This window comes from Periophthalmus magnuspinnatus, chromosome 16 (assembly GCF_009829125.3).
Source record: "Periophthalmus magnuspinnatus isolate fPerMag1 chromosome 16, fPerMag1.2.pri, whole genome shotgun sequence".
In the NCBI taxonomy this organism is placed as follows: Eukaryota; Metazoa; Chordata; class Actinopteri; order Gobiiformes; family Gobiidae; genus Periophthalmus; species Periophthalmus magnuspinnatus.
In genome coordinates this window covers 31,272,174-31,294,389 of record NC_047141.1, presented here as the reverse complement: position 1 = coordinate 31,294,389, position 22,216 = coordinate 31,272,174, and the positions used below count along the sequence as shown (strand labels likewise).

Sequence of the window (22,216 nt, the reverse complement as noted above, 5' to 3'; positions counted from 1 at the left end):
TGGGCGCACTTTTGGCTCCTTGGCGTCGAAAATGAAGGTAAAGAGCAGGACAGGAGATGTTTTTGCGCTTTTATCCGGGGTGTAATGTTGAGGCTTAGGGAAAAACGTACCTGGAGTTGTATTTTTAGACTTTTTTGATCCACAAGGAAGAGTAGCGCACGCAACACTTTAATTTAATATAACAAAGCAGAAATTTAAATAATGATAATAATAAATAAAAAATAAGTAGCAAAAATGGCAAGAGATTGTTTTTTTTTCCTTATTTTTTTCATTAAACCGTTTATCCGATCGTTTTATTTGAACATTTTGCCCAGATTGTTGCGTCATAGATAAAAATCCAATCTTTTCTGCAGTTTTTAAGCTCATAAACAATCACCGGACTCATTCTACTGCTGTTACGTTATTATTACACTTAACTGAGGAGAAGGATTTCATGTTTGTACTTTGCAGCTGTTCGTTCATTGACAGCAGAGGGCGCTACAACACGTACATACCTCACTGGAAACGGGAATTGTAGTTTATAAAGTATTTTTTCCATCCGCGGACATTATTTAGAAGCTACAAAATGGACCGGAGACTGTTTATATAAATGGACGTAGCTAACCTGCTAGCTGCCGTGTTACAAACGGGGATCATGGGCGCACTTTTGGCTCCTTTGACTCTGAAATTGTCGAATCTCTCTGTACCTGCTACTGTCAGACTTGTCATTTTGGTCTTAAATGTTCGTATTAATCCGCTCTACATGATCCTGTTTTGTTTTTTTTCACTATTGTGTCTGTAAATCAAGATATGAACATTAATAACAGACAAATCAGGCGCCTTCTTTCTTCTTTCATTCAGTGTATTTTTTCTTTATTTTTACTATTTTCTACATTTTATATACACAGATAAGACATTAAATATATGAAGGAAGATATATGGAATTATGTAGTCAAGAAAAAAGTGAATCTAATTTGAGGATTTGAATATAAACTATAATAAAAACCTTTCTTTTCGTTATTTCTTCATAATTCCATACGTCTTGCTTCATATGTTTCGTGTCTTCTGTGTGTATTTTAAATTTAGAAAGTAGTAAAACGAAAGAAAAAACAAACGTTAAATGAGAGAGTGTCCAAACTTTTGCCTGGTAGTGTAGACGCTGATTGAAATTTACAGCCCAATTCAGATTATAACCACATGTAAACCAGGGAACACGGTTGTAGTTGGTGGAGATTTACGATCTAAACCTCAGACTCAGATGAAGCTAAGAGAGACATTCACCTGCACTGGACAATGAACAGACAGGAGAATATTATATTACTCATTTTAGACGAGTCAGGACTAATTATAATTAAAATATTTACCATGGACTAGCTTAGTTTTTCTCCACTGTGTTTATTTTGCGTATGATTTCTATGTAAAGGAATAAAATACAAGCAAAATCAGTTTTATCAGCTTCATTTTGCCAAAGAATATTCCAAAAACTTAATAGTACTGCTGATTTATTTTTATTTTTTTCCGAAATTCAATTCAGTTTTATTTACAAGGCACATTTAAAAACAACAAAAACAAATACAGATAACCTTGATACATAGGAAAAGAACAATAAAACACCAAAATGTCCCGTTTAGCTTGTATTAAATGCCAGGGAGGAGGTGAGTTTAAAGATTGAGAGGAAGAAAAATGACCAAAGTATGAATTCAGAATCTCCTCGCTCAAATAAAACCTCCGTAACCTAACGCTGTTTTCTCTTTGTGTTTAGAAAATACTACAAGTTCATCCTCACTCGTAACTTCGAGGCCCTGAACACTCGCGGAGGAGGAAACCAAGTGTCTCTGCTCAATGTGGTGATGGACCTCAAGAAATGCTGCAACCATCCCTACCTCTTCCCCGCCGCCGCGACCGTAAGTGCCGCCGTTTTCCGCTCAGAGGGGGGCAGTTCATCAAGATCCGATGGGTGTTATTTTGAAGCACGCAGAATTAGAAACCTGAGTGTGTCTATTAAAAGCTGGTCACCGATCTCAGCGAATAGACGGATGAAATAATCGTTTACTAAACACTTTGCAACTCAATTTACTGCATCAAAATGAGGCAATAAAGGTGTAGAGAACCAATTTTGGAATTAAAATACTAACATTAATTTGCAAACATTCTTTAACAAAAAGCGTCATTTGGCTTTAACTGGTTTCCTCTTATTAAAAAAATAAAAAATTCAAGTCGTATTTACATTTTTATACAGTGTTTTTCCGCCATCACTCACTTATTTGACAATTTGACTATTACTTAATTAATTCAAACTGTAATCAACAATAATCAAATATTAAAATAATCGTTTGTTGCATCCCTTAGAAATAATTCCACCAAACAATGTTCTAATTGTTACAACCCAGGTGGATCAAACATATTGAACAGGACACAGGAGTCAAACGGTTTACGAAAAGAGTTAAATCGTTTATTTTAAAATGCGCCAAACCTCCTCACGTGCACAAAACAAAGTAACAACAGAAAGGTGGACCTGATGAGCCAAAAAGAACGAAAGGACGCAGCATCGGGTCGACCTCCTACAGGGGTGTAGGAGCAGGCGGCGACATCACGAGCCTAAAACGGAAAATGTCCCCAGACGAACCTTATCAAACAAAAGATGAAAACAGGACAGCTGCTCCCAACAGGTTAAACACAAAAGGGCTAACTGCAGCTAACAGGTACCGTGCGGCCTGGACCGAGCAGCGGTCAGAGCCGTGGAGAGACGACGAGCGAGCGCTGCTGGTGTGGACGGCGAGGCGGTGCGCAGTGACCGCGAGCAACAACGCAACAGACAGGCCGTGGACAGGCGATTTATTTATACGACGACCAGCCCAAAACGAGCACAAATATAAAATACACGTGAGGTAATGAGGCAAAGGGGCGTCAACACGTGTTTAGTCCTGGTTTAGTCCCAGTTTAGTCCCGGTTTAGTCTCAGTTTAATCCTGGTTTAGTCCCGGTTTAGTCCTGCTTTAGTCCTGCTTTAGTCCTGGTTCAGTCCCGGTTTAGTCCCGGTTTAGTCCTGCTTTAGTCCTGGTTCAGTCCCAGTTTAGTCCTGGTTCAGTCCCAGTTTAGTCCTGGTTTTATCCTAGTTTAGTCCTGGTTCAGTCCCAGTTTAGTCCTGGTTTAATCCTAGTTTAGTCCTGGTTTAGTCCTAGTTTAGTCCTGGTTCAGTCCCACTTTAGTCCTGGTTCAGTCCCAGTTTAGTCCTGGTTTAGGCCTGCTTTAGTCCTGGTTTAGTCCTGGTTTAGTCCTAGTTTAGTCCCCACCCACACCTCATTAGAGTTATGTCTCGTGGATTAACTAAGACACTTTTTCGCACTTTTGCCGTATTTTCCACGTGTTTTGACGGTTCCACGAGGACATCGAACTGGGGTTCACTTGTCGAAGGCGTTGTGCGTTTGCGACTCGACCACTTCGCCAAAAGCAGTAGTAGCAGTAGTGGCTATATTTTCTTTCTTCTTATTTTTTATTTGTCTGTGTAATCCCTCAGTCGTACAGGTCAGGTCTAACCCCCTAATCCTCTAATCCTCTAACCCCCTAACCCTCCAGACAGAGACACGGACGTTAAAAGTCCAGATAGAACAGCCACGGTGAAGCTGAAGCAAATTTAAAAAGAAAGTGTGAATATAAACATAAAAAAGAGTAAAACATGGAGCTAAGAAACATGAGTAAGAACAAACATGGGACAAAATGTGCACAGACACTTAAGCAAAACAGTTTGAAAGGATTTAAAAAAGAGCGTAACAAAGACGCACAAACACGATTAACCACAAGAGGGCAGCACAGGGATTTAGTGTTGACAGGTTTGATTCCTAATAAATAATAATTCTAGTCCATTTAATGTTTGTAGCTGTAAATGTGTTGGTTGAGGTTTAACTTTTGTACAGATAACGAAGTAAAACAGTTTGAAAGTGTTTAAAAAAAGAGTGTAACAAAGACGCACATACACAGGTAACCACAAGAGGGCAGCGTCGCAGATTTAATAACTATAATAATAATTGTAGTTTATTTACTGTTCGTACAAAACTGGAACCTCGATCGAGACGTTTACAACTACAGACACTTGGGTAAAAGCGTTAAAAAAAAAAAAAGAGCAGAACAAAGACGCACATTTATACCATTAACCACAAGAGGGCAGCACAGGGATTTAGTGTCGACAGTTTTGATTCCTAATAACTGTAATAATAATTCTAGTCCATTTAATGTTTGTAGCTGTAAATTGTTGGTTGAGGTTTAAGTTTTGTACAGATAACGAAGTAAAAAGTTTGAAAGGAGCAGAACAAAGATGCACATTTAAACCATTAACCATAAGAGGGCAGCAACATGAATGAAAAATCAGTTATAATATTTCCACACGTCCCATTTTGTGTATATTAATATATGTATTTTCTTCTAGTTATTGATTTATTTAAACTCTTTGCAGGAGGCGCCAAAACTCCCAAACGGCATGTATGAAGGAAACGCCCTCACCAAGGCGTCGGGGAAACTGCTGCTTCTTCAGAAAATGATGAGAAAATTAAAGGAAGGAGGCCACAGGGTTCTGGTTTTCTCCCAGATGACCAAAATGTTGGATCTGCTGGAGGACTTTCTAGAAAACGAGGGATATAAATATGAGCGGATTGATGGAGGAGTCAACGGAAACATGAGACAAGAAGCTATCGATCGCTTCAACGGTGAGACGTGCGATTTATGTTTTATGTTTGTCTGTTTATTTATAGGCGCTTTAAACTCGCGATGCAGATTACATTTTTCTAAATAATTCATGTATTTCTTTGTTAAATTATTATGGATAAACACAGGACTGAAATCATTGTACTTTTTAGATTTTATATATAGAAGCTGTTATTCATACAGTGTAATTCTTTGTTTTTTTTTGTTGTTTTTTATTTCATTTATGTTTATTTCTCTACGCAATGAAAGAACTACAGAACAAAAAACAAAACAAAACTAATAACTCCATGGGTCCATTTAAAACATTAAAAACAGGAGCAGGTGTGAATATTATGGAGCCCGGTATAGGACATTTACAAAATATAATATTAATGTGTGGCCACGAGATAAAATCACATCCCCACACGAAATTATCTCGAGGGAACGACTTAATTATCACAAGGGAATGAGATATATATATATTTTTTTTAAGTTAATCATTTCTATACATATATTTTCGCAAGCACACGAGATATTTCTGTTCCCTCACGATAATATCTCGTTCCTTCAAGATAATATATATTTCATTTTTTAATTTAGTAAATATTCTTCTTCTCCTTTCCGTCGTCTGCGGGGCTTCGTGGAGCATAAATGTTCTTCTCCACATTATTAAAGTGCATTAGTGACACCAGGTTATCCAGTTTTACATGTCCTTGAAATCCTCCCACTTTTAGGAAGGAGAATAACCAAAATCTTTAGTTTCATTTCAGTTCTAGTGCAGCCAGTTTTTAGACGTAGATCATCACGAGATCTTGTATTAAAAGTGAGATATTCAGGTTGTCTAAGTCCTTTATAAATATATTTTAAACAGTTTTGTACAGTTTAATACATGTTTTTAAAAGCCACTTTGCCAACCAATAGAAGCATGTTTTTATTGCACTTAAAAAAAAAATCATACAAAAACATGCGTCCTTTTTCTGAGTGGGCTTGCATCTCCACAAACCTGACTCTTATTTGGCTTTGAGGATGTCTTCCACCTGTTTTTTTGGGGTTTTTTTTCTTTTAAATGTTATTACTTCAGCTATAACATTCCACAGTATCACATAAAGTTCATTTGTCTCCATGGAGTTGCTTTAACAAACAAAACAAAATCCATAATTGATCCATAATAATCAATTAACGCCTCTTATTTACACATTAAAATGGCTGTTTAACTGTAGTATCTACCCCACAGCTCCGGGGGCGCTGCAGTTTGCGTTCCTCCTCTCCACTCGAGCTGGAGGTTTGGGGATCAACTTGGCCTCTGCCGACACGGTCATTATCTACGACTCCGACTGGAACCCTCACAACGACATCCAGGTTTGAAACAGGATTTTTGTTAAGTTTTTATTCATACGTGAAGATTTGAGGAAATTATCTTTAATATTTTGCAATAATTCTGATGGATTTTGTGAGATTCAGTTCACAGTTTGATTTTGAAGTTGATTTTTGGAGTATTTTCCATGTATATGTTTTGATTCATTCACACATGATTATCACACAACCCTGCATATTTAGGCTGCGTTATTCACCCGAACAGAAAACGCTCTGTTCCACCTTGTGATGTCATCATGTGGTGATACAGGAAGTGCTCCGCTGTGTTTTTAAACTCCACACACCTTCATTTATAGAATCATTTGGGTCATTTCAGCTTCTGGAAGTTCTAATCTCTGCTAAAAACAAAACGTAAAAGGAGCAGTTAACAGGAAAACTACCACTTTATGATGTCACAAGGTGGAACGGAGCATTTTGAGCTTTGTAGATGTTACAGACGAATAAAAACGGTTACTCTGAATGAAGCAAAACACAACTCCAGGTCTGTTTTTGATGAGGTAACATTATAACGAGGCTTAAGAGTCAAATTTGCATAATATAGGACCTTTTTAAAGACCAAAATCTATGTAATAAATCCTCTAAATATGACACGGTTTTACTTAAAAGTGCAGTAGCAGCGGAAACGGATGAGTTCTTGTCGACGTTTACGTTTATAAAGTCTATATAACATAATAAGATATCATTGTGACTGGGTACTTCATTCTACTTCTTAATATTTAGGATTATTATTATTTAGCCTTTGCGATTTTGACATTTTGAACCATTTAAATTGTGATTTTTGAGCTTACATTTTGAATAACCTCCCAGCCCTGATCGTTTATGATGATTGTTGATATTAATTCCTTGTTTTTCTCACATTTTCACCTCAGGCTTTCAGCAGAGCTCATCGTATCGGCCAGAACAGGAAGGTCATGATCTACCGTTTCGTCACCAAAGCTTCTGTAGAGGAGCGGATCACACAGGTTTGACTTTTTTTTTTTTTTTCAATTTGAATTTTAATCAATGACATTTTTTTTAATTTATGTTATTATTACTTTTTTTTAAATCAACAAACAAAACCACACAGCACAGCAAATTAAAAACGACACACCAGGGGAACATAAATTAACAAGTAACAAGACAAAAAGTAATATTTGACTCTTCGCCAACTCACACAATCCTGTAAAAGTAGAATTATCCTTCAAGAGAGCCACATATTCTTCCATTATTTATTATATAGTTTGTTTTATAAAAATGTCTAGGGTTGTCAAAAATCTCCAAACTCGTATCGAAACTAGATACTCATTTGAGCAGGTATCGATACTAAAAAAAAGTCACGTTCACAGGACAGTTGTGGGATCGAAATCAAGTGGGAAAGTTTATTATCGCGACAGCACCGCTCATTTCCCGTGCGTCTGTTTATCAGGTGGCGAAGAAGAAGATGATGCTCACTCATCTCGTGGTCAGACCCGGGATCGGCACCAAGACCGGCTCCATGTCCAAACAGGAACTGGACGATATCCTCAAATTTGGGACAGAAGAGCTGTTCAAGGACGACGCTGGAGAGGGTGAGTTCGCTGCAGAAGTCGGCTTTAATCGTGTATTTATATCTGTACATCTATCACTAAATGGTTTAAACTTGGCCTGTCACTACAATCACTGTTTCAACTTATTTCTTCAGTATATAAAAGCTGGAACTATGTATTTTGGGGCTCAGTATTTACCCTGAGTACTTTTTCTTTGCAAAAGTTGGAGGTATTTGGGGTATTTTTGTTGTAATATGATAAGATTTGAGCTGTAGACGGGTGAATAAGTCCCTTTAATGGCTGATTATTGGTAGACTTTGTTGCAGTTCATGTCTTTTAATGAAATTTGTATCATTTAAATCTTAATTAGCGACATAAAGTAGGTTCAATATTATCGTTTATCGCAATATTTCTCTGTAGCGATACGTCGTGCTTCAAAATTTGTTATCACGACAGGTTTATTTTGGACTTTGCTTTTGAATTTTATTTATGGAAGTACTAATTCAACTCACTTTTACTGTATTGCCAGAGTTGATCCCTAAAGTTTCTTCTCCATTTCGCCCAATCTTGTCTTTACTTTTTGCGTTATTAAAGCACCGATTCTTTTAACCGAAATGTCTACGAAATTGTGAAACGTCCATGAGCGAAAGTGTGAATCAAACATAACATTTACCCTAAGTTTTATATTAGTTTTGTGTGTTTGTTTTATTTAAATGTACAAACAACTTGGGATGAACCGATCTGATTCTGGCGTCTGATTTCGGCACCGATACTGAACATTTCGCTGGATCAGATATCGGCTCGCAGTTATCGGTTCAGTCGATATCGTGTTTGAACATATAAATCGTGGGTGTCCAAATTTTTTTTACTTTTTTCAGACTTTGTACCGTTAATAAAACTTGGAAGATTAATTTTAGGTCTGTGTCGCAGTGAAATGTGATGTTATTCAGGTTATATTCAGGTTATCTTTTCAGTTTGTAGTAAAAAATACTTCCTGATCAATTGGGGCAGTTTACGACGAGGCATGAGGACCAACAAAAATTGGTCTGAGGGCCGCATTTGGCACCTGGGCCGTAGTTTGGACAGCCATATAAATCGGTATAAATTGACGTGAAAGACCATTTACTGCTTGGAGTCGGCCCAGAAAGTTTCAAAATGGTTGAACTTTTATTTATACAAAGAGTTCTGGATTAGTTTTGTCTTATTTTATTTTTGTTTAAAGGAAATAAATGTCTTTTTCAGACTCGGGCAGATCCTTAAAGCTGTAGTATCGAAATCGGTATCAGAACGGTATAAACTTTTCTTTCTTTAAGGAGACAACAAAGAGGACGACAGCAGCGTGATCCACTACGACGACCACGCCATCGACCGCCTTCTGGACCGAAACCAGGACGCCACCGACGACACGGAGCTGGCGAGCATGAACGAGTACCTCAGCTCCTTTAAGGTCGCTCAGTACGTGGTTAAAGACGAGGACGACGAGGTGAGAGACAAAACTTTAGAAACAGAAAGGTTCGCTTGAGTTGTGAAATGCTGCCGTTTCTTTTTAGACGTGCCACAATAAACGTTTAAGTGGTGTTGTTGCTCTGGGATTGTGCAAGTTTTATTTTATTTTTTATAACTAAATGTTTTGAGGAACCTGCTTGTCTCCATGGAGATGTTTCTGCTGAACTTTGAATGTTTCACAGTATAGAAATGAATGAATCTAGCATTTATTTGAGATGTTTTTATTGCCAAAAACTTCAAAAACCTTAAATATGCATTACTTACTGGCTTGCCTCTCCATAGATCTGACATTTTACGTGGCCCGGTGGCTTTATCTGCTTGTATCCAAACAAGTTTAGCTTCATACTGTGATCTGTGGAACATTCCAGGCAAAACAATGACAACTTCATAGAGACAAGGAGGCGGCGGACCCTCAACGAGAAAAGTCACAGTGCGTCTTTAAAATGCCCTAACGCACTGGCTCCTCGTTGTTTAATCTTTACTTAAATTACGCTCATTTTTTAATGTTGGCTGCATAAAAACAATCAAAGGTCAATAGTCGAATTAACTCCTTTTGCAAAACGGAGCGTATCGACATTTACATTTTGTCGTACTTCAGCATCCATAATGTTTACAATTATTATAGGAAATGGTAAATCGTACACCAGTGCACGCAGACGCTGGGGGTGAAGGTGGTTTACCATAACTTTCAGACGCAGCTGAATATAAACCGCACCAGCTAAATTTGAAAAGAAAATCTATTTGTCTATATAAATCTACATATACAAGCTGCACTTGAATATAAGCTGCAGGTTTTTATGTTGTATCATGAGATATTTACACAGAAATACGGTACAGAGAAGTTTTATTTTTAAGGTTTAATTTAAGGCACGCTTTTTTTAAACAGTACCAACACGCCATCAACACGGGACGAACACACCTGCAGGTTTAGAAAATAAAACAGCACCAACACGGGCCGTCTGCTTTTATTTCCTCTGAAAGCTTTTGTCTTTTTACATTGACTAAGTTCTTCCCACTGCTGCTTCCAATGTCGCACCATCGGTTCATTAATGTCAAAGTTACGTGCAGTGGCTCTATTTCCTTCTTTAATGGTCAAACTTGTGTGCAGTGGCTCTACTTCCTTCTTTAATGGCCAAACTTGCGTACAGTCGCTCTATTTCCTTCTTTAATGGTCAAACTTACGTGCAGTGGATCTATTTCCTTCTTTAATGGTCAAACTTACGTGCAGTGGCTCTATTTCCTTCTTTAATGGTCAAACTTACGTGCAGTCGCTCTACTTCCTTCTTTCATGTCCTGATCCTTTGCCTTTATCTTAAAAGCTGCCTCATTTGCATTTCTTTGTGTGTTTTCCATGATGACGCTGTGGCATGATTTGTAAAACGACCAAAAATCAAAACTCGTGTATTCTTCAGCGCAAAATCTTTGTCTCACGTTTGCATTTACTGCTAGAGAGCGCCCCCCGGTGGTCATTAGCCAGTAAAAATCTGTAAATAAGCCGCACCGTTGTATAAGCGGCAGTGTTCAAAGTGTGGGGAAATAGGAAAATTATGTTTATGTAAAGAGCGGGATCGACAAACGCTCTACCAGCTGAGCCACCGTCGCCTTATTCTCACATCCTTACCGATAAATAACCGTCTTCTGTGTCTTGGTCAGGAGGAGGAGATCGAGCGTGAGGTCATTAAACAGGAGGAGAGCGTGGACCCGGACTATTGGGAGAAACTTCTGCGTCATCACTACGAGCAGCAGCAGGAGGATCTCGCCCGAAACCTGGGCAAAGGCAAACGAACCCGAAAACCCGTCAACTACAACGACGGCTCGCAGGAGGACCGAGGTATACGACAGGGTACAGAACAAAATCAACAATATTATTCTCTATGTGTGCTGTTGGTACGAGCTGCACCGATGCTTCTCTGGCGTCTGATACTAGACTCCCAAATGTAAAAACAAACTGATCCACAACAATTATTTGGAAACATTAGCTGAGGTTTTACAAAATGATATTATAACACAACAAAGGGCCTCATCTGATCATGGTGAATCTTTATACGAAATACCCCTATGGTAATGAGCTGATGTTTTGAGTTGACGCCTTTTGTTGTTTCCTGTTTGTGTTGTTAAGGTTTTTGTTTTTGTTTCTGTTTGTGACACTTGTTTGCTACGACGACAAGTTGACGTGAGCGTTCTATTCGTCACTTGCCGGGTTCTTTTTGGAGCGTTTGTCGAAGCTGCTTAACTGAAACTTTACTAATGAGGTTTTGGCATCCCACTTCTGACACCAATGTAGCGCTTTTGCCGTCTTTTGGTTTGTTTATTTTCTGAATGCAAGGGCTGATTTACGCCCATAACCCACGCCGAGATGAGCAAAACAAGAGCAGTGTCAACTCACTGGGGTCTCCAAAAAAAAAAAGACCACAGGGTTGCCAAGTTTCAGCGATCCAACTCGCACAAGAGCGTCTGAAAAACTGCCCAAAACCTGCGGAACGTACGGCACAGCTGGATTTTACACTGTATTTATAAAAGCGCAAGCACAAGCATCGACTGTATAAAGAAATGGACTAAGAAAGTGCGATGTCACCCGTAGCATAGCAGTTTCATATTTGGAATTCCGACTGCGAGTATCATAGCAACCAAAGAGCCAATCCAAATCGAGGATGATGAAGTTAACGCCCCTTCAGCCTTTCAGCATAAAGATTTGTCACTGAAATTCAGATGTTTTAATAGGATTATTCTAAAAACAATACATTTTACATGGAAAATACTTGAGGTCAAACCCGCGGACGTTATTTTTCACTTGCGGTAACTCTTAAAAAGGCGCCCAGTTCTGCGAGAAAACCGTCGACCTGGCAACCCTGACGGACCAGTAACTGACCAATAGAAGCTTCACGTCGGCTTGTCGGAGTAACAACATATAAACAGGGAAAAGAACAACAAAAAGGTGTCAACTCTGAACTAAACGGAAAATGTCAGATCATTACATTATAACTAAGATCAAGATTCAGTCATTTCTAATCGTCAGTGATCAGCTTGGGTCTTTTTAATGGAGAGTTTAGACTTTGCCGACACAAAATATAGTCTAATTTGTTCATAATAGTCATGTTTTTGTTTATATTTTTTTTTATATAAAGCCATTTTAATTTGTTTTTAGAAATGTTTTTGCTCTACTAAGTCTAAGTATTGATACCAGGACTGAAAAAACATCGGTGCAGCTCTGTTTTGTGATGAAATTGTGAATGTTCGAAGTGTTATTAACGCAGTTTTGTTTCCATGCAACCATGCTAGTTATCGCAGGTAAAGAATTTTTTAATATTTCTTTTAATATAATGCATGTTGGTATTAATGTTGGGATTTTTGTGTTTTACATTATATAGAATTTAATTGTTATTTGTAAAATGATCAGATTATTATTATTATTATTTATCTTATCTTTAATTTGGGCACTTAAGCTATGATTAAGAATAGAAACTTTGGGGTTTACAAGTTTTATTTTAGCTTTTTTTACTTGAAATTTTTGGTATTTATTTAATCGTTAAGGTGTGTGCATGTCATAGTTTAAGTGATTTAGTTTGTTTTGGGTGTTTTTTGTCTTATATTTTCTCTTTCGCTCGGTTTAGATTGGCAAGAGGATCAGTCTGACAACCAGTCTGATTATTCTGTGGCGTCGGAGGAAGGAGACGAGGACTTTGATGAACGCACGGAAGGTAAACGCCACTCTGCCCTCATCTCTGTGTGTGTTTGTTTTATTTATTTGTGTGTGTGTGTGTGTGTAAGCTGGATAATAAATTAAAAATAACTCCTTCGGTTCTAACTCTTTCAATTCTATTAAGTATATTTCTGTATCACAGGTAAAACAACTTAAACTGACCAAAAAAGTCCACAAAAAACACAATATAAAGGAAAAGAACAATAAAACATCAATATATACCGTCTATCTTGTCTAGTTGGTATTAAATGCCAGGGAGAAGAGGTGAGATTTCAGTCTAGGTTTAAATTAAGGATCTGACAGGCAGAGGGCGCTCTAACAAAGGCTTTAACGTTTTCTTTTGCGTAATTGTCTTTGTTCAAACCTGCTCGGGTGTGAACAGTCAGAAAGAAAACGGATATAACAGTTTACGTGACGTTTCAATAAGGAGATTACTCCAGAAATTACTGTGTTTCTCCTCGAGGTTTCTCTTTTTCCCCACTGTTTATTTATTTATTTTTGAGTTTTCCCTTGTCGAGAAGAAGGGTCTAAGGACGGGGGACGCTCTGTTCTTCATTTGCTTGTTTTCTGTCGGTTCGTTTGTTTGTCTGTTTCTCTTTCATTGTTGATTTTCTAACTTTCCGTTGGTTAAATCAATTCACACGTTTCGTCCCTAAGAGGCGACTGCTGATGTGATTTTTCGGATTTAAAAACAGACCAATTTCAATTCAATTTATAACAGGAATCCACATTTCAAACTCCGCCCCCAGCAGCTTAGGTGTTTATAATCAGAAACGCCTGGCAGTCTCGCGTGATGTCACCAAATACTTGAAGTCGCAGCACACATTTAGATTTTTACAGTTTTTGAACACAAAGCTGCAAATGTACCTAGTTTGCGCTGACATTCTTTAAAAAAATATGACTAAGAACAGACGACAATTCTATTAAAACAACATGTACACAGTTTAGGAGCAAAAAAAAGTGGATTTAGTGTTTAGTTTCACTTTAGTTTTTCCATTTCCGAACGAGAATTTTCAAAAACGCAGCATTCATTCGTATCGTTCATATTAAGTGAACAACACGTGTATTGAATAGGGATGGGACAAGATCTCGTATCACAAGATTACAAGATTATTTCGCCATAAAAAATTGCCACAAAGTTGTTCAAACATGCGAAAAATTATGTTTTTAGATTTGGATTGGACAAAAAAAGGGTTAAGCGCCGGTGAGTTACATTTGAGAAGTACCAAAAACAAGCAAAACTGTGAAATAACATGAACGGCGATCCCAAAATCGTGAACTCACATCATTTATTTACCATGAGCGACGTTAAAATCTCGTCTCGTGAACCCGATCTCGTGTCTCGTCTCGTCGAAACTGTATCTCGTCTCGATCCCTTGTTCAAAATCTCAGAACTAACTCGTTTTAACCCTCCGCAGATGTAAACTCAGGGAACAGCAGCCGTGGGAGCGTCGTTTTTTGCGCTCGCAGACAGAAAGTAAGAAAGAGAAAAGAGCAGAGGAGAAAGAGGATGAAAGAGAAGAAAAAGGGAAGAAATGAGAGAAAAAAGCGAGAACAGCAGAGGAGAAAGAGAGTGAAGGAGAGGAAAAAGAGAAGAAATGAGAGAAAAAACAGAAGAGCAGAGAAAGAGAATGAAGAAGGAAATGAGAGAAAAAAGAGAGAACAGCAGAGGAGAAAGAGAACAGCAGAGGAGAAAGAGAATGAAGAAGAAAAAGAGAGGAAATGAGAGGAAAAAGAGAACAGCAGAGGAGAAAGAATGAAGAAGAAAAAGAGAGGAAATGAGAGAAAAAAGAACAGCAGAGGAGAAAGAGAAGAAAAAGAAGAAATGAGAGAAAAAAGCGAGAACAGCAGAGGAGAAAGAGAATGAAGGAGAAAAAGAGACGAAATGACAGAAAAAGGAGAAGAGCAGAGAAAGAAGAAAGAGAAAGGAGGGAGGCAAATACAGTTAGAGAGATTTCTAAAGAGGTGGAAAGTGAACAGCAGGGAGCGTGAATAAATTATAACGACTCACATATAAGAACCAGGGATGGAACGAGCGCTCGATTCTGCAAACGTGAGAAAAATAATAGATTTTTTCCCACGTTTGGACTGGACAGAAACGGGTAAAGAGCTGGTGAACCGCGTCTTTTGAGAAGCCGTAGCTCTAAAAAGTCTCGCTAGAATGACAACAAAGGTATATCAAATTAAGTAAATACATATTCTGAAATTTGAAATATTTAGCGTATTTACATTTTCTTTCCACTTACGGGGATATTTTTGGTTATTTTATTAGTTTTTTTGCTTTTTTTTAACAATACTGTAGATTTTTTATGCTTTTTGCTGGTTAAATCTACTTTTTAGTGGCATAGATTAGCTTTAATATTATCGTTTATTGTCTTTATTTACTATCAAACTTTAGAATTTGTTTGGGTCCACAAGAACTAACCCTAATCTTGTGTCTTGACTTGTGGAACTTGTGTCTCGTCCCACCCCTGGTACGCACTTTATTTTCGGTTCTTTTAATCAATTTTGTTCAATCAAATGTTTCAGATCTGCATTTTTATTATTTTATAAGTGTAATAGGTTGCGTTCAGTTTAAAGTTGATTATAAAAGTGTAGAGCAGATGGGAGTTCTCTGGTAGAATTTGATGTCACATTTAAAGATTTGTTCACCCGGTTTATGGTTAATATCTCTCTAATTGTTGGGTGGATCCACATTAACAAAAATGGACACAAAGTTTGACCGATTTCATGTTGAAAAGTGATCAATTTCAAAGGTTTATGTATAAAAATTTGGGGGATTTTGTTGGTCGCGTCGCATCATCAAACTCTAAAACACGAACAGAACCTATTTCACATTTTCACCAAACCCCAAATTGTGTTTTCTTGTTTTAAATCATTTTATAGTTGATTTTACTCCACATTAAAGTATGAATAAGGTATTGGTTTTCCATTATGACTTTAGAAAGAATCATATCTTTTAATTTGATTCTCTGCAAATTTGAGAAGAAGCTACAGTGGTAAGTCCATAACCATCTCAAACACATCAGCACAGCACAATTATTATTATTTTTATTCAACAACTGAGATGAATTTGTGAATTTGACTTGTTTCATTTCGATTCCTGAACACTCCTGTCTTTCCTTTCCTTCTGCATCGTAGCTAACGTGCGCAGACCAAGCCGCAAAGGGCTGAGAAACGACAGGGACAAACCTCTACCTCCACTTTTGGCCCGAGTTGGAGGAAATATCGAGGTGAGCGTGAGCCACAAGATAATTTACCGTGTTTTTTTTTACTCTTATAACAATGTTTTTTCTTGTTTAATTGCGCGTCAGGTGTTGGGCTTCAATGCTCGTCAGCGTAAGGCGTTCCTGAATGCAGTGATGAGGTACGGGATGCCTCCTCAAGACGCCTTCACAAACCAGTGGCTCGTCCGGGACCTTCGCGGGAAATCTGAGAAAGAGTTCAAGTGAGTCTGCTTCAAACGTCACGCCCTTGTGTTTTAAAGTGGATATTCATCAGTTATTCGTTTATAAATAGCCATAAACTGTATAAAGAAGCGGGCTAAGCGAGTGTGACGTCATCCATCGAGGGCTAACAGTTATAGCCGCTAATTTACAGCTGAATTTTATATTTGGAATTACGACTGTGCGTATCGTAGCAACCAAAGAGCCAATCCGGAGTGAAGCTGTGGAAGGTAACGCCCCTTCTCGCCGGTTTGGTAGACGGCGGGCGCTTAGTAACGCTGTCAGTCAAGTGTATTGCTAACGCTAACGCTGAGCAAGGCAAGTTTATTAGCTTAGCACAATTCGTACACAAGATAATTCAAATTGTTTTACAAAAAAGAAAGACATTAAATCACATTACAACATATCAAAACATAAATAATCACAAATAATCATCATAAAATTAATATTAAAGGAGAACAGGAACAAGTACAGAATAAAAACGTTTCAGGTCAGAAGTTAGCTCGATTTGTCTCTTATTAATGTTCATACCTTGAGTTACGGACGCAATCGTGAATTTAAAATGCCAGGGTCATGTGGAGCGGGTTAATACGAACGTTTTAAAGCCAAAATGAGATGGAGCCAGAAGTGTGCGCATGATCGCCTTCTATTTGGAACGCAGCGGCTAGCACGTTAGCTATGTTGGTTTATATGTACGGTCTATGTAAACAGCTCATGAATTGTATGAAATATAAAACAACTACGATGTGAACATAAAACCTAAAAAGATTCAATACGTTTACTGTTTACTTCCTGTTTGCTGTTTAAAGTGGGACTAAACTAAACACCTAAACTCCGCCCACAGCAACATAACGACTAAAGAAAAGAGTGAAAGAAGCAGAGGGGTGGGGCCTGGGGGTATAAGACACACTGTGATTGGTCTAAGAGATATCCACACTTCAAATTCCGCTCCTACAGCCAGGTGTTTGGAATCAGAAACACCTAGTAGTATTCAGGGCAGTCTTGCGTGATGTCACCAACTACTTGAAATTAGAATTGCACGAAACCTACGCGTCTGTTTCATCCCTACTGACTGGGGGTGGTGTTTACTAAAGCTCCGATTGTTTGAGGGAACTGCGTCTAAAGCTCTGCTCATTAGTGTTCATCATAGAACCGCAGTTACATTAATAACTTTCATTTAAACTCGTGTTTCTCTCCGTTTTCCAGGGCCTACGTGTCTCTGTTCATGCGTCACTTGTGTGAGCCCGGGGCCGACGGAGCTGAGACCTTCGCAGACGGAGTTCCTCGTGAGGGTCTGTCCAGGCAGCACGTGCTCACGCGCATCGGGGTCATGTCTCTCATCCGGAAGAAGGTTTGTCTCGTCGAAGGAAGCGCGTATCGTCTGGGGAAATAGACTTTTAAGAGATTTTTAGCCACATTATAACAGTGCTCGTCCATCTTTAGCTCACTCAGAGTTGTATTTTGATTCATTCATTAAAGCAGATCTATTATCCAAAAACTTTTCAGAACTTTTAACCATGTTTTTGTTGTTTCCCCTTCTCGTTTACCCTCTCAGAGTTGTTTTTAAAGTGATTCGTGCATCTTTAATCGCTTATTTCAAGATGCTAAACTGCCGATCTACCCGTTTTTACTTCTAATGCTCTGTACTTACGTCGTTCCCCAATTTAATTTTTGTAACCGGTGATACGCGCAGGTTTCGGCAGCATCACTTTGGTATTTTGGTATTTCACGGCTCTTTGTTTTGATGACATTTACGGCGAAGTCGGCTCCCATTGGACGCCGCCGTTTTCCGATTGTGATTTAAAATTCATAAATTATAATAGATTATTTTAAATTATAGCTATATATCCGACACAAGCACAGTAATTGTTCTTTAAGGGACCCAAGGGGCTTCTTTTACTAAGCTACTTTAGATACATTTTGCTGTTTAAAATGAACAAAATGTAAATAATAATAATAATTACCTGTGCGTGTTATCACTAAGTACTAAAAAAGTATTGTATTTTCCTGTTTAATAAGTTTACAGTGGAGTTATAGAACATTGACTGATGGTGTGGTTTTGGGTGGATGCTCAGGTGCAGGAGTTTGAGCACGTGAACGGACAGTGGTCGATGCCGTGGATGGCGGAGCTGGAGGAGAACAAACGAGCGGCGGCTTTGGCGTCGGGAGAAGACCCCAAGACCCCCTCCTCAGGGACCCCCGCAGACACACAGCCCAACACACCCATCCCAGGTACCGCATGTGTAAACGGTACGACTTTAGTGGAAATTCATTCATATTTTCCTCACAGAACTACGCCCATCCCACTTTTTTACATCTTTTACTGTATATCACGTCACATATTTGCTCATTTTGTTTTTGTAAATGTACATATTAGCGTTGTTCCGATACGATTCCGGTGTTGGCAAAAGAGCTACGATACCGCATGTTTTGCAGGTATCGGCATCGGCGAATACTCAGACCAAGTCACCAATCCGATACCACTGTGTATTTTCTGGAATGAGGATCCGTAGATGCAAGTACTGCCACTGTTTACATCTGTGGCTAATGCTAATGCTAACGCTCAGAGCAGGTTAAATACAGACTGTGTAGACACTTAAAACACGCTAATAATGATAGAAAAGACATTTGCGTTAACTTTTTGACGCCTTCATTTTAGCCTTTGGTGTGGACACTTGGTAAATAACGACGGAGAGTGAAGCCGGACAACACCGCTAACACGACAACAGCGCTAACACGGACTTTGTTTACTGTGCATACTTAGCCGTGTGCGTCTTTTTCTAGGCCTCGCTGCTGTTTTTCTCCTCGCGCTGTGGTACAAAATGAACAAAGAGAATCAGGACCATTATACTTCTGACTCTAATACTTAAATCCTCAAATTCTCTTTTATCCTTGTAGATTTTCTTTAGAGAGAGACTTTTATTTTTTGCTCTTGTACTGTAAGAACATCGAGTAGCGTTGGCGTACTTCTTCACACTATGCGGTATCGGACTGGTATCGGTATCGGCGAGACACAAGTTCCACAAGACGGGACACAAGAACTAACCCTGTCACGATAACACATTTTAAAGTTCGATATATGTATTGCTGAAGTACATTTGGGAAAAAATGTATATATATCGTATCAGAACAACATTTGTACATATATCTTTGAATTGGTGCCTATTTTATTTACACTATTTACCGTATTTTCCGGACTATACGTCGCACCAGCCAAAAAAATGCTAAATAATGAAGAAAAAAAACATATAAGTCTATATTTATTCAGCGACATGAAGCACAGACAGAACTGAACACGTGTCTGGTTTGTTAACGTAAGATATTAACAGTTAATCAAATATGCTACGCTAACGTAACATGCGGCTTGTCCACAAACACGAGAATCACGAGATATTTTACTTTTCAACTATTTCTTAAGTAGTGCTCTGTTGGTTAAATCTTCGCATCAGCATAAAAGGCGAAACCGGAAAACAGGAAGTAGTTTTCCCGACCTTAAACGAGACTTATGATAAACTAAACATTTACAATATTGTTCCAAATGAAAAATGATCACATTTATCCTTTGTCTTATAAATTAACAGGAAATTAAATATGAAATGTGTAAAAGAAAATGAGTCAAGTAGATTTTCACACAGGTATTACAAACACACCAGTGCCATCTATTGGTCAAACAAGTGAACTGCAACATGTGTAATCAACTGTTACCGAACACATATTTATTCAGCGACATGAAGCACAGACAGAACTGAACACGTGTCTGGTTTAACGTAAGATATTAACAGTTAATCAGATAAATAAAGAATAAAAACAAGCAACAAGTTTAGTCTGGATCTCACTCCAAATCAATAAATCCACTGAATTCTTCATCCTCGGTGTCACTTCTGAACAAATCCACCAACTCCAGAGGAAGATGTAGGGGGCGCTATTGTTCAGTGTTTCTCAGATGTTTTTTAAATCACCGTAATGTTGAAATTTTAAATGTTCAGTGGTTCAGGAGGAGGAGACGCTGGTACAAGTCTAGAGCGCCCTCGTGTGGTGAAGATGTGAAATTATATATTTGAATAATTTCACATATAAGTCGCGTCTGAGTATAAGTCGCACCCCCGGACAAACTATGACAAAAGTGACACTTATAGTCCAGAAAATATAGTATTTACTTTAGCTATTTTATTTTTGTTGTTATTTTCTAGTGTTTTTGTAAGTTTTTATTAAGTCGTTTATCTCACAGTAAATGAACTGATAAAAATGTTTTCTTTTTGCAGAGGATTTGTCTAAAATCGATGACAAGGACGATATTAAGAAGGAGGGAGAGGAAGGAAAAATGGGCAAAAAGTCTGACGATTCAGACGTACGTAAATGTTTAATATCTATAAATACTTAATTGCCATGGAAACAAACACCATAATCTCACCGTTTTGTCTCACAGATCATTGAAATCCCGGACGAGTCGGACAAATCCTCCACTAGCGGCAGAAAAGAGAGCGAAGATGAGACGAAGGACGAGAAGGAGGAGAGGGGGAGCGACACGAAGGACAGAGAGGAGGAGGGAGAGAAAGAACAGAAGCCACAGGAGAAAGAAGCGGAGGTGAAGACGGAGGAGTCCAAGGCAGATCCAGAGGGAGGCAAAGGTAGGAAGCAGAGTTCTTCTGTCAGACTGGAAACACTCTGCTCCACCTTGTGATGTCATCGTGTGGTGATACAGGAAGTGCTCCACTGTGTTTTTAAACTCCACACACCTTCACTAGAATCACATGAATAATTACAGCCCTGGACTTCCCAATCTCTGCTGAACTAAAGGTAAAGAGAAGTTGAAAACTACCACTTGATGACATCACAAGGTGGAACAGAGTGTATAGCAGACTAATAATAAAGAGTCACTCAAACGTGTGAATGAAACAAAACACAACTCCAGGCCTGTTTTTGACGAGGAACAAGAACAACAAAAAGTGTCTTTCTCTTTCTTTCTTTCTTTTTTTTCTTTCTTTCTCCATTTCTTTCTTTAAGAAAGAGAAATAAATAAAATCTTTCTTTATTTTTTTCTTTCTTTAAGAAAGAAAGTCATTCGTTCTTTCTTTTTCTTTCTTTCCTTATTTATTTCTTTATTTTTCTTTCTTTCTCTTTTTCTTTATTTCTTTCTTTCTCTATTTCTTTTTCTTTTCTTTCTTTCTCTTTCTCTCTTTCTTTCTCTTTCTTTCTTTCTCTCCTTTCTTTAAGAGAGAAAGAAATAGTCTTTATTTATTTTTTTATTTCTCTTTCTCTTTCTTTCTCTCTTTTATAAAGAGAGAAACTCTGATCTAAACAAAATGAAAATATCAGATCATTTCACTACTACACTACTACTACTACTACTACTACTACAAATATATGAAGTAAATAATTCTGTAGTAAAGAAATAAAGAACTAAATGTTTATCGACCGAGTAGAGGATGGATACTCTGAGAATTTGAATATAAGAAATATTAAAAAAATAAAAAATATTGTAGTTATTATTTTTTGCTTCATAATTCTATACGTCTTTGTTCATATATCTGATGTTCTTCTGTGTGGATAAAATGTTGAAAATAGTAGAAATAAATTTAAAAATACATCAAAAGAGAGAGTGTGTCCGAACTTTTGACCAGTGTAAATACATTTTAATTTGAAATGTTTTTGCTTTGCCTGGAATATTCCATGTTTCTCCAGAAGTTTAGGGGCAGGAGTGATACGTGGATGTGTAGATTGTGTAAAACTGTATTTGTTGCTCTTCAGTAAAGTCTCCAGTCTCAAATATAAAGTTGAAAAAAAAACAAGGCACTAAAATAGTAAAAGTTAAAATCATAACAGTTAAAATCACACATTTGCTTTTAATTATTTTACACTTTTCGAGTTTGTTTTTTTAACTTTGTATTAAACCTCTGATCTAATTTATATTTATTCAACTACGGGTGTTTTTATTGCTCCAAAAACACCTTTTAAAAACACAGATCTGACTTGTAAGTTCATCTGGTGTCATCTCCTGCTTCTATGGAGGTTGATAAGTATAATGCCGTA

At 37.9% G+C, this 22,216-nt stretch overlaps 1 protein-coding gene across 6 annotated transcripts in view; it reads left to right on the top strand.

Annotated features, from left to right (window-relative positions):
- Window positions 1-22,216, top strand: part of chd4b (chromodomain helicase DNA binding protein 4b) — a 54,703-nt gene that overhangs the window by 25,130 nt on the left and 7,357 nt on the right. For 4 of the 6 annotated variants that reach the window (XM_033980368.2, XM_055227669.1, XM_055227668.1 and 1 more), the window contains 14 exons: window positions 1,742-1,883; window positions 4,429-4,678; window positions 5,890-6,014; window positions 6,899-6,991; window positions 7,435-7,576; window positions 8,848-9,017; window positions 10,694-10,883; window positions 12,652-12,738; window positions 15,882-15,973; window positions 16,055-16,188; window positions 17,393-17,537; window positions 18,262-18,418; window positions 20,449-20,534; window positions 20,613-20,814. In XM_033980368.2, the coding sequence (XP_033836259.1) occupies window positions 1,742-1,883; window positions 4,429-4,678; window positions 5,890-6,014; window positions 6,899-6,991; window positions 7,435-7,576; window positions 8,848-9,017; window positions 10,694-10,883; window positions 12,652-12,738; window positions 15,882-15,973; window positions 16,055-16,188; window positions 17,393-17,537; window positions 18,262-18,418; window positions 20,449-20,534; window positions 20,613-20,814 (2,015 nt within the window). The remainder of the gene's footprint in view (window positions 1-1,741; window positions 1,884-4,428; window positions 4,679-5,889; window positions 6,015-6,898; window positions 6,992-7,434; window positions 7,577-8,847; window positions 9,018-10,693; window positions 10,884-12,651; window positions 12,739-15,881; window positions 15,974-16,054; window positions 16,189-17,392; window positions 17,538-18,261; window positions 18,419-20,448; window positions 20,535-20,612; window positions 20,815-22,216) is intronic. The other 2 variants (XM_033980371.2, XM_033980370.2) reach the window with 1 other exon arrangement.